General features: G+C 37.9%; 1 protein-coding gene across 6 annotated transcripts in view; it reads left to right on the forward strand.

The window, feature by feature from the left end:
- The window catches only part of IDE (insulin degrading enzyme), a 3,524,264-nt gene extending 3,515,970 nt beyond the window's left edge, over window positions 1-8,294 (forward strand). For all 6 annotated transcript variants that reach the window (XM_044056694.1, XM_044056696.1, XM_044056693.1 and 3 more), the window contains one exon: window positions 3,252-8,294. In XM_044056694.1, coding sequence (XP_043912629.1) covers window positions 3,252-3,347 — 96 coding nt within the window. In that variant the 3' untranslated portion in view covers window positions 3,348-8,294. The remainder of the gene's footprint in view (window positions 1-3,251) is intronic.
- Window positions 8,295-12,649: the final 4,355 nt, after the last annotated feature.

Below are 12,649 nucleotides of genomic sequence, written 5' to 3' on the forward strand. Positions count from 1 at the left end.
TTTTTATTTTTATTTACTTTCTCCTTCTGCTTTACTGTATGTCACCTTCCATTACTGGGTCTAGTAGCCTCTTATACAACCCCTAGACTGTGTCTGTTAGAAGGCTGGGACCAGCGTGGAATCTGTCATCCTGGGGATTAGTGCCATTGTCTTTTTCTGCCATGTTTTTTTTTTCTTTTATACCCTATTATTCCCCCCTCCTGTGCGTTCATCTGTTATATCCAAGGACTAGTCCCATCTATGGACCATCCCAGCAGGGATTGCCTAGACGAACACCCCACCCCATGATGGGCACGCCCATCCCACTCTTGCCATCTTTGATACCTTGCCGCTAATGGAACCTGGGTCCTGGGCCATAGTTAGGACTTTATCTCTCTACTCCACAGCGTTCCACTTGATACCAACAAGGTCAGATCATGGGATCTTGAGTGCTAATGTTACTTTTAATAGTAATGGGATTATGGACTGGCGGACAGCAACAGCTGTACAAAAAGGCTACAGTTTTGATCTTTTACAGTCGGCCTCACACTAGCCATCAGACTTACTGAACTAAGTCCTTTATGTTAAAAAGCACGTCTTTGGTGGTTGTTGTGTTACTTAGGAGTAGTAGGCTTTTTTCCATGTTTTGTTTTTCACTGTACGTGGTTTTATTAATGTGGTCTTAATACAAAGTCATTTTATGGTTTTCAAGTTATCTATAAACTGTGATGTCTCACTTTACAGTATGTTTTTGCATTCTGCTACAGTTTTTATTGTGTTATATCTTAACTGTTTAAAGTACAGCATGTATGAGGGATACCCATTAGTGCATCACAGGTCCACATCCCCATGCCCTGGGTCTATTATTAAATTTTGTTTTCTACTCAGGTAAGTTTTTGTTTCATTATATATGTGGTCATTCAGATTTTGCAACCATTTCATGAGGTAGCATCAAATGCAGTTGGTAATAGGAACATGTCTTTGGATGTGCTAGTTGAGAAATAAAAGGCACACAAAACATGTAACTGTATTATGAATCTCAGGAAAATCAAAGGCTTGAATGCATTAGATGTTTTTGAACAAAAATGAGAAAGGAAGTAATTCATCAATCAATCAATGGGAAAGAAATGGCATTTATAATTTGTTCCCTAGGTCAGTTTTTCTTCTGAGCCTGCTGACCTTCAGCCCACCCCCCACCCCCAGTTGATCTTGAAAATATTGTCAGATCCTGTGTGGAGGCAAGAGCTGACTAGAGGGGACCATCATCCAGGCAGACATGGATGGAAGCGTTTGTGCCTGCTTTCCCATCCAGCAATGCTTGCAGTTAGTGTTTTAACTTAAGGTCCTAACCCCACCTCTTGGAAGCTGAAATGTGCACCTGCATCACTGAGGGGGGGTAATACACCCCTCCCCCATGCATGTGAGTGTTCCTACTCACATACTAATGAGGGCTGCAGTCAGTGGCTTGGTATTTATTTTATTTTTTTATTTATTTACATTTGTTGACCGGGCTAGTCTAGCTGGATACATATCCCTTTTCAGTAGAGGCCCGAGGAGAAAAGCTCCGAGTGAATTAATACATTCAAAATATTCTAAAAATGACTAGTTTCACATTACATAATAAGACATGATAAGAAAAAATTAATAAATTGTGAACAATGTAAGGTTTCATTAGAGTAGAAGTAAGAAATAAACAAGTCTTAATGCTTTAGTAGGGTTCATGTGAAGTCAATCAAAATCTAAAGCATTAGAACATTAGCAAAACTATTTAGTAGTGTTGTTCATAAGATATGGGGGATAATTGTTAAGGAAGCAGGAGAAAAAGAAACTGGTGGGGAGAGAAGAAAAGTAGATTCAATCAGGCTTTGAGCAGGGGCAAAGCCAATGTATTTTAAGGTGGTCTCTAAGGTGTTTTTTAAATATTAGAGAGGATGAGAGTGAGGTGAGTGTATTAGGAAGTTTGTTCCAAAATATTAGAGAGGATGAGAGTGAGGTGAGTGTATTAGGAAGTTTGTTCCAGATTCTACCCACAACATTGGAGAAGAGGGAATCGCCTGCTTTGTTATTAGAAGGGTTGCTGGCAATAAGTAGCTTATTAGCTGAGCGTAGTGTTGAAAGATTTTTATAAGGGGAGATCAGATTAGTGAGGATGGGAGTATTAGTAGGATGGTGCAGGATATTTTGTGCAATCACAAGTTGGTTGTATTGTAGTTGATTTTGTAGTTCTAACCATTTGAGGAGTTTAAGGTTGAGGCAGTGATAGATTCTGTGTGGAGAGCCAGTGGCAAATCTGGTTATGTTATTGTAGCTAGTTTCAAGTTTGGTGAGATTATGCTTTGATAGATTGGTGTAAATGGCAGATGCATAGAATAGGGTGGAAGTAAGATGAGTCTGGGCAATGGATTTCTTAGCTAGTGGTGTAAGGAAGGGTTTTATTCTATACAGGGAGCCTAGTTATTTATTAACAGTTTTTATAATATTATTAACATGGGCATCAAAGCTGAGGTTATGGTCAATAGTTATACCAAGTAGTTGAGCACTAGAATCAGGGGAAATGCAGGTTCCATTGTCAGAGGTAATAGTGAAGTGGAACTGAGGAGATTTTATGGTGGGAGTAAAGAGTAGTAGCTTAGTTTTCTTGGGGTTAAGAAGAAGGCAGCGTTGGGTGAACCATTTTTCAACTGTGTTAAATACATTTTGTGTAAGGGTGTGGAGAGAGGAAGAAGACTTGGCAGTACAGATAAGAGTAGAGTCATCTGCATATTGTATACAGGTGGATTGTGCAAAAACAGTATGGAGATCATTAATAAAGATGGACAAAAGAAGAGGGCCTAGGATAGAACCTTGAGGAACTCCAGTGCTCACTGGGAGGTGTGTGGATAGATTATTGTCCCAGAGTACTGCTTGTTGTCTATTTTCCAGATAAGATTTGAACCAAAGAATTGCTTGTGGGTCAAGAGATTGGGCTTTTAGCACATTAATAAGAAGGTGGTAAGCTGAGACCATGTCCTTTGTTGAGGCTGTAACTGTCTTGCCTACAAACTTCTGTATCTAACAAAACAGCTCCAAGGGTATGTGAAGATGTTTTGGCAGTTCACTTGTATCCTCCCCTGTCCAGCTGTTTCAACACTCAGTCCAGTACTGAGACTCTGGTCACTATCACAACTTTATACCTTTGCCATAAAGGTAGGCTGACACTCCTCATGCTTGCCCTACTGAATCCATTTATTTACCTTATATTAAACTGTTTTTCTTTTCTTTTGATCCTTTAGCCCGATGTGATTCAAGACATGACAGAATTCAAGCGAAGTCTACCACTGTTCCCACTACCTAAGCCTCATCTCAATTTCATGGCTGCAAAACTCTGAAGAGACCAGATTGCTTAGTGAACAAGAACAATCAACTGCAACTGAAATGATTTGTGTGTTGGGGTTTAAGGAATGCTTGTGTTTATGGAACTTGAAATTATACTGGAAGCTAATGCAACATATTTCATTGTCTGTGTCCCTGATTAGTTTGATTTTTTTTGAGGCAATCAGTGCATTTTCTACAATGGTCATACTACACACTGGGATGAAGAGCAACCTCGCATCATGTATATCTGACCAAAGTAGTCATACAAAAATTTACAACTAGAAAACTGTTTTACTATTTTAAATTTGCACCACAAAATCTGACTTGGCATGGGTATTCACATTTTTTAGTTAAAAATTTTTGGCAAACAGTTTTAATCAGGATTTAAGAATGTTGTTAACACATTGGGTAGAAACCGATATTGTCATTAGTCTGGTTCCTGCAGGTGTCTAGAAATCTAAAGAAAGAATAAGAGCCTGGTAGCCAAAAAAATTACCTTTGTTTTTTTGCAGTAGATCCCCCTCATGCTAAAGCCATTTCTGTGATGCATCAGTCAGGGAAAAGTAATGAAGGCACAGGGTAGTGCCATGTGTACCTCAGGCAAGTTAACAGGTAGCCTTTTTTGAATTACAGTATTTGGAAAATACAATGTTGCACAAAGCTCTCAGATTCTTTCACTTTGCTTTTTTGTATGACGAACTGCAAGTGCAGAAAACACGCTTGCCACAGCAGTGTGTTAAAGCAGTTTGAGTTTGAATTCCAGATTTGACCTTTGATCCTGTGCGCTATCACAGTTGCTATTTTTTTTTAATTATTTGGTTGTAGACTAATGATACCATTGAAATGTTGCATTGTATTCTTAAATTCTTTGATCATTTGTTAGCCTCCCCTATTGACTTATCTCACCCTTCTGTTTCAGTTGCTTTTATGAACACTAGTAGCAATTTACCATCTATCTCAAACACTCAGTATGACCTTTCCAGACAACAGCTAGTATTCAGCAGCATGGGTACTGTTATCATTTAGATGTGTAACGCATTTGCATTATGTCAGTGAATGGTAGTAGCTACTGTCCACTCTCAAAGTATTACTGAATATAATAATGAGCATGACAGAGAGAAGTTTAAACAGCATGAAGTATATTGTATGAAAACAGCCGTGCAGAGATTCAAAAAGGTTATATAATGGAAGCTAGTCAGACAGCTGGAGCTACTGCTTATGACTTATTTTGAGTGTTATACAGTGGATATTTATTAGGAAGTAATACACAAGTTATAGAGGTATGCACAGTTACCACTGCACTACCCTACAATGGTTATGGTACAAACCAGAAGGAAGGACACATGTAAAGTGGTTTAAAGCCACTAGACTATGAAGAAATGTTTGGAAAGCATAGATGATGTGTGGTTGGTAGAATTGTTTTATGTTAGTATGTAGATCATTACATAATCCTTTGGCATTGTCTTGCGTGTACAGCTTTATGAAGATAATCAGGTAGAAGCATTTACTCCTCATTAACATCCATAGTGTGTCTTAAATTGTCAGGAAAAACCAGGTGGTACTTTTTATATTCAAAACTTGTGCTTCTCCATACACACATCTGTGTATTTTACTATTTTGTAGGAGTTGTAGGTACAACTCTCAGTAGACAATTTCACTCATTAGAGATTTAGAGATGGAAAGCATTACCAGTAACAGTTAGCGTACAAGGTAATTCATTAGTATTATTCCAGAACAAGTTTTATTCAGGACACTAGGGTATTTCCCAGGTCATTTCTGTAAATACTTTCCATTTGTGTGTTGCAAGCATTTTATTTGGTTTGCCATCATGCATAATGTTTCTGAGGAGATGCTAGATTGTTTAAATACTCTGGTTCTTTGAATGTATATTTTAATGTCTTCTCATAATTTAATTCAGTATGTTCAGAATATGCATATTGGTCATGGAGTTTCCAAACTGAATTTGCTTTGTCAAGATAAATATATTTAAAAGGTTTGTGTGACATTATTCTGTGAGCAAACATAGAACATGCCTTGTGTATCAAATTATCCACAGCTGAACTAGTGAAGTGATCAGCTTTCCTATAGGAGATCCAATATTTCCAGGAACACATTTGAAAAAAATGTTATTGAACCAGTTTAAGCTCATGCATTTTAGCTGTGTGTTTTTAAATATTTTGCATGTTAACATACAGACTTTCACAGTGTGTAGTTCCATTTTGTTCAATTAAACAACTTTACCATAGTGAATGACATTTTTACATCAAGAGCAGACAGGATAGAAAAATTTCTGGTGAGAGATGTGATCCTGTCTGACTTCAAAGTGTGAACAGAATGGAAAGAGATGGCTAAGTATTGAAATGTAAGTGTATGAAAATACATATTGAAATGTCTTCCCACAATGTTGTGATGATTGGAGTTTTATGTTAGATTCATTATATTGTGTATTGTAATTTATTGACAGATATATCAGCAGTATAGCTTAAAACTACAGGGAACTGAATATTTTTATGCATCACAGAACTTTCTATCTTTTTACAAAACTTATCATTTTAGTTTGATTAGTAAAATGCTGGAAACATTTGAGTGCCCTGTTTGACTAATGGTTTTGTTAGAAGTTTTACAGTGCATATAAATACTTCTCAGTGTATCTTTGTATTTTTTCTAACTTATAAACACAATCACTTTTTACTCTGAGACTTTGTTAGCTTAAATCCTTTCTGCTTTCCAGGCTTAGTTTCTTAAAGCAAAGCTTTTTCAAGTACAGGTCAGATTTATTTTTATGTGGTCTCAATTCACTTAAATTTGTTTTAACAGCGTTAACTCATTGGGACACAGTAATGAATTAAGACAGAGTTTTGGAGGCTTAGAAATTACAGTGTTAATATACAGTTATGTAGCTGTTCCCCTTTCCTTTCTTGTCCCTTTTTTGTTCAGGGGAAGCATGTATTTATTATGAATAATCATGCCTGGTTTAATCAACAGGCATTTATTCAAACATGAAACATCTAAAATCTAGAAAGGTCACTAGTCAAACAGCGAAACTCCCAGTGCCACGAAATACAACATACATTTTTTTGTAGGGGGCAAGCCACCCCATGCATCTTCCTGACATGGAGGCAAGCTCCCACATTCCTGAACTATATCTTTATCTGTCGAGATACATATATGCATGCATACACGCTCGTGTGCACACACACATTTACGCACACCAACTCAGAGATTGCACAAACTCTGACAAGATTGTGAATGTGAGGTAAAATACATTTTCCTTCCCTCTCTTCTCATAGTGTAGCTGCTAGAACAAGACACCAGAGATCTTTTAGGTTCAGCACCTTGAGCACTGATCAGCTGTCCAGTGTCAAACATTAAGGCTTTTGGCAGCAGTGTTTGTGTTCACCAGTGTTGCTGCAGCTGTATGTGATTTGAAATGCAGTCTGTAACAAATTTAATGATATTTAGAACATTGTGCAACTCCTTACTTATGTCTTTGTCTTAAGTTGTGTAGTAGGAACAGTAATTTTGCTGCAGGGAGTAAAAGAAACCATGGCGTTATATAAGTCGACTGTTATGAAACCCAATTGTTGAAGTTTTGTAGCACAGTTACTTTTCCTGTTAGATGTAAATACCAAGATCCTAACCCTGTAAAAAGGAAAAAATACTGTAATGCAGAAAGGAAGAAAAAGTGACCCAGTCATGTAGAATAATTTAAGGAATGATGGATTGACTGGGTGCTAGGAAGATTTATATTCTTAATGGCAGTGCGATCTTTTTTTTTTGTGCATCCTTCTCCAAAAAAAAAAAAATTAGTGATACAACTACATTGATCAGCATTTATTCTTAGCTATGAAGGAAATAGTACTTCAAAACCACTGTACTTAGATGTAATCCATTTAAATGTAATGAAAGTTGCATGTAGAAGCATTGGGAGGAAAACAGATATCTTGGTTAGAAATAGTGCGTGCTCATCCAAGATACTGACCAGAGACTGTTTATGAAAAGCTAAATGATAGCCTGAATGCTAGTTGAAATTTAAGATTAAGAACCCAGTTCCAAGTAATGAAATGTGATAATTGCAAAGTTCCATTATAATAATCAATTTTATATAACTTTTTGTTTAAAAGCAACAATGCAAGAGCAGTATATTCTGTGCTGTTACTTTGATGTTTCTGAACCCCATGAAGTTCTTAAAATTTTTAAAAGTGAAATCCCATACCATATACTAAGAATGCATGCGTCTTGATTTTTAAACAAGGTAGAAAACCTTGAAGTAAAATAATTGCTTTTATGACTTTTGCCTTGCCAGTTTGTACATGTGCGTGTTGATACAGTGTGTAGTTTTCTACTTTGAAACTATAATTACTGTAACAAACTTTTGAGTGCCATTTCTTACTATTTATTCACATTGAAGCTGTAGCTTTGTTTTATCTCAGAAATATTGTTTTCCAATTTATTGGGCAAATATGGCTCTAGGGAGCATTTAATTAATTTAAAACCCCCTGGTCTGATTTTATTCTGCATAAGTAGTCTTTTATTTCTACTATCGTAATGCAGTATAAATTTGCTTTTGCCATTTTCCGTACCAAGAAGGATGTTCATATTAAGTAAAACGAAGTGCTAATTATGCCGGTATAACATTCTGATAGGCATTTCAGATTGGTTTATTTATTTTTGTTATTGCCAGGAAAATAGCTGATATATTGACTGAGACAAGTAGAAGTATACAAAGTTTTTTCAGCATACTGGTTTCTTTAAATTTTTGATGGTGACTGCATACCAAACCCATTAGTGCAACAGTCATTCATATTGCAAAATTTGAAATGTCTTTCAGCATTTTACTAAAGTTTTGAAGTCGGAGATATGAATGTGTGTGTGTGACAACTCAGGCAAATCATGGATTCTTTTGTACGAATCCAAAGCTGCAACATCCTTAAGCAATAAAGCTTAATATTTAAACTGTGTTCTTGTGTCCTGTTTGTCAGTTGATACAGTGATAACATTTTGATCAACAATGCATTGGCTGATGTGTTTTTATAAAATATTGCTCAAGCATTTGATGTAAAATTGGATGCATATGAGTTGGGTAGTATGATAATGTGAAAGTGATACTCAGTAAAGGAGTATTTGGTCGGTCATTTTATGTAATTATGCAACAGACTGAGCCTTGCCACTAGTCAGGTTCATTTGAGTGATTTTTGTAAATTGTTAACTGGAAAAGCTGTGTAATTAGAAGATATATAGGGTCATCTAAAGTTTTCCTAACTTGGGATATGATGGTTAAAGGTTTGTATTTGATGATTTTACCCGGATTCTGGATGTAGACTGAAAAGCCCATAAAACAAAGATCTAACTTACTTTCAGGATCCCAACTCTACAAACTACTCCAGCTCCACACCACTTGCAGGTAGACTTCACGAAAAAACATCCTCATACAACCTGAGACACTACTCACAAGCCACACCCACTCTCATTACTCCTAGAATGAAACTCCTAGCACTGCACATGCTTTCTCCTCTCATTACCCATTGAGTGAAACTCCACAGCACTGTACATGCTTTCTCCTCTTGGGCGCCTAATCTTTTGCATGCTGTCCCCATCAATATTAAGGAAATCAACACTAATTCCAAGTATAAAAAGCACTTCTTCAGCACTGGACATGTCACCTAACTTTCTGAGCCTCTTCTTTCTCAAAATTCACTGAAAATTGACCAACTTTAGAAACTGATGTGTATTGTACTTTGCACTGTACATTGTACTTGTTCACTAGAATATATATACATAGTTTAGTCTATGTAATTAGTCTAAATTAATCTATTACTTACATTTCTTTATTTTTTGTTTGTGAAATGTTTGGTATTTCACCCTGGCTGAGCCTGAAATTGGTCAGTATTAATCAGTGCACTACCCTGGACAACAAATATAAATAAAATAAAGAGCAAATGTGGTGGTGCCTTGTTCGAGAGGGTACTGAAAAGGTAGCACTGGAAGTAGGGAATACATTTCTAAAGGCCATATAGAGAAATATAGTTAAGTTAGTAACGTATTCAAAGCGGAGTTACAAAATTGATGGGTATTGACTGAGATGTGAAAAGCATTTTAAAAAATTAGAAATAAACTCATTAGAAGAAAGAGGAATATACTTTGGGTAGGTTACACTGCTTGGAAACAATTGGAATTGATGAAACTGAAGAGAAAGAACAGTGGGTGTAGAAAAGGGGACATTTCACTTGACTAGAAAAGAAAAACTTGAGATCATACTTAGAAAATAATGCCCAAAGAAGGCATCTGGCTTTAGAATGTATTGCTTAAGGCAGTGGGTACAGTGTCATTCATTGGAGAGTTTTTTGAACAGGACAATGAATGAATGTGGCAGTGTCACAGGAATGGGTGCTAATTGGATCTTCTTCCTTTAGCAGTATCGTATTTCACTGTTGACCAGTGTCACAGAATGCGCTACCCTCGACATGGGTTTGAAGAGTGGCCTCATTGACTGTCGAGGAAGGGAGGATTGAATGACTGAAGTTGTGCTGTCCCTTCCTCAGATAAGGTGAGGTTTTACTTCCATCCTAATTGGTCTCTTAATGGGAGCTGGAAGGAAGTCCTAGACCTAGGACTGTAACTGTCTAAAGAGTATCATTGATTCTCGATGGAAGGAGCTATGAACATATGGAGGACAGCCTGATTTATGCACTGCATATGGGTACTCTGGGAATGTTGTATAGGCATACTATGAAAATCCAAACCATATAAGCCAGCTATGGGCAGGGGTGTCTGCCTGCTCTGCTGTCAGTACTGGATCAAGTAGTGACTTAGGAAATTGGATGGGCAGCCAAGGAATAAGCTTGAGCAGGAGCTCATCTATCTCTTGGGGAAGTTTTTTTGTTTTTTTTCTTTTTGTGTCTCACAAGCTGATGTGGACATTGTGATGGATTGATGTCAACATGCCATGGCAGAAAATTCCCATCATTGTGTGCTTGCACCATTGCATTCCCTAATCTCAGAGGATAGGGCATAAAAATCCTTGATGTTGGAGTGGATGACCCTGGTTGGGGCACCTCCATTTAGAAGGATGGATAATTGGTTTGTCAACTCTAACTCTAGTTCAGCAGCTCCAGGCTATGATGGTAAACTGGTCAGTCTAGAGAGGTTAGGGGAGTAGGGGAGGCTGACCATTATCCTGGCCAAGGGTAGGCCAAAAATATATCTCCAGGCCATCTGTAACATGGAAAGTCTCATCAGTAGCCCACTTCTCCCACTCTGGATTGGCCTACCTTGGTGAAAGGTGTGAGAAGACAAATCCCCCTATGAAAGAAGGGTTTTGCAGTTTACAATCAAAATGTGGAAATGCAGTTCGATGAAAATGGGTTTGTCAAAAGTGTGTTCTGCCAACGCCTGTAATGTTGAACTGAAAATATATGACTTCATATTAACAAAAGTGAATACACTTTAGCTAATACAAAGTCAACATTTTGAACTGAGATCGTGATACAGTGTGGATCGGGGAATGTTCCCTTTTCCTCACTGTAGTGCGATCTTGGAGTTTATATATATATATATATATATATATATATATATATATATATATATATATATATATAAAATATGCAAGGGGTGTGGGTGGTGCAGGGAGGCTTGCCCCCCTTCAGAAATGGTAACACAGACTTTCGACATTGGAACTTCTGGTGTTCGAATGTTGAGTGCTGTGGTTACCATTTCCAACATTTTTGGTGCTTCAGTATTACCAAAGTCAGATAAACGAGCTGGTAATTTTGTTGAAAACTGTTTTTAGTTTCAGCATTTTGATAGTAAACTGGGGGCTTCTTCATGGGGTGATGCAAGGTCCAAAGTTCAGTGGGGAGGGACAAAGAGTTGGAGCAGCTGGTTAGCAGATGTCCTTGAAGTCAAAACAAGATTAGTAAAAAGAAACATCTTTGTCTGATAAAGAGTTTGCATGTCCCTAAACATTGGCAGACTTGTAATATTAATTCTTTTGGCTAACAGAAGACATAGGAAAGCCATAAATAATGTCCAGCAAATCTTTTCATTTTGTTAACTGTTGGGTAACTGCAGGTTATACTTAGATTATTTTATATGTTCATTGTAGTTCATTTTGCAGTACTAAGTCTTGGTACTTCCTGACATGCAGAATCCCATAGTCAGAATACCAGAGTCTTTCACTACTCCCAAGTGGTGGATGTCCACTGCTGTCCCACCATCCTCACGTCAAGGTGTAAAGAGGATGCCAGCCTGCACCATCTTCAGTTCTTTCTTGCCATGTAGTCCAGTGATCTACAATGTGTTCCTTAACACTGAATTACCAGAGCGTTGAAAAGCCTCAGATAAGTAGCTTATTAGGGATTTTCTTTCTCTACTTTTTGTGAATGTTCATTGTTAATGGTTAAGAAAGTTAGCTGTTTTTTCTTGTGGGAAGCAGATTCCCCACTGAGATTTTCGCTCCTACGTTAGGCTGAAAGCAGTATGTTTTTGACCATACATTCTGTGCTAGGTTTAATTTCCCAAAATTATTGCATATAGTTTTGAGTTCCTTCAGCAACATATGGATTCTAGAAGAGCAGGGCCTAGGCATACTTTGGAGTTAGCTGGTTCCCAAGCCATCAACTCTGAAAAGTGTAAGAAAAGTGACTGAAGAAGGATGCTGGGGACAGTGAGGATGTTTCAGTTTCTGGGCCCCTTGACAAAAATTGATTTCACCAAAGCAGGTGTGGTGCCTTGCACAATCTGGTCCAATGCCTGTTAGGCCCAGATCTTCTGATGTGACCCCTGTGGAGGTTGCCATGACTCAGGCCCTCACCTCAAAGTTTGACACATGACAGACATCAGTTAGGGCCATAGCTGCTAAGCAGCCCATGGATTCCTTTGTCCCAGTTCTAGTGAGTGGTATCCCCTTGTTTTTTGTAAGAGATGTCCCTTGGAACCAGGTAGAGGTTGCTGCAACCTTTCCTTTACATGAGGCTTTAACTTCCCCAAACACTCGTGCACCCAAACGCAAGAGGCACTCTGGTTTGCCCCTGCCTTTGCTGTCTGTCTACTGCTTCATCTTCCCAAGTCTTTTCACAGGACTTCATGAAGGCCAGGCAGCTTAGCCTGCAAACAGATCATGTACTAGGAACTTCCCCTGAGGGGGAAAAAAAGACACCCTCCAACCAAAGATTCTGATTTTGTATAATCAGAGGATGAGGAGGAATTAGCTTATGTGGTTCACTTTTCCCATCAGACTTGAGATCTGATTCAGATGACACCCTATCCTCAGCTTCTCCTCATAAGGCTTTATCTTGAGCACCCTATTTGACCACAG

Source organism: Protopterus annectens, chromosome 14.part0, assembly GCF_019279795.1.
Source record: "Protopterus annectens isolate FY-2018-M chromosome 14.part0, PAN1.0, whole genome shotgun sequence".
Lineage (NCBI taxonomy): Eukaryota > Metazoa > Chordata > Ceratodontiformes > Protopteridae > Protopterus > Protopterus annectens.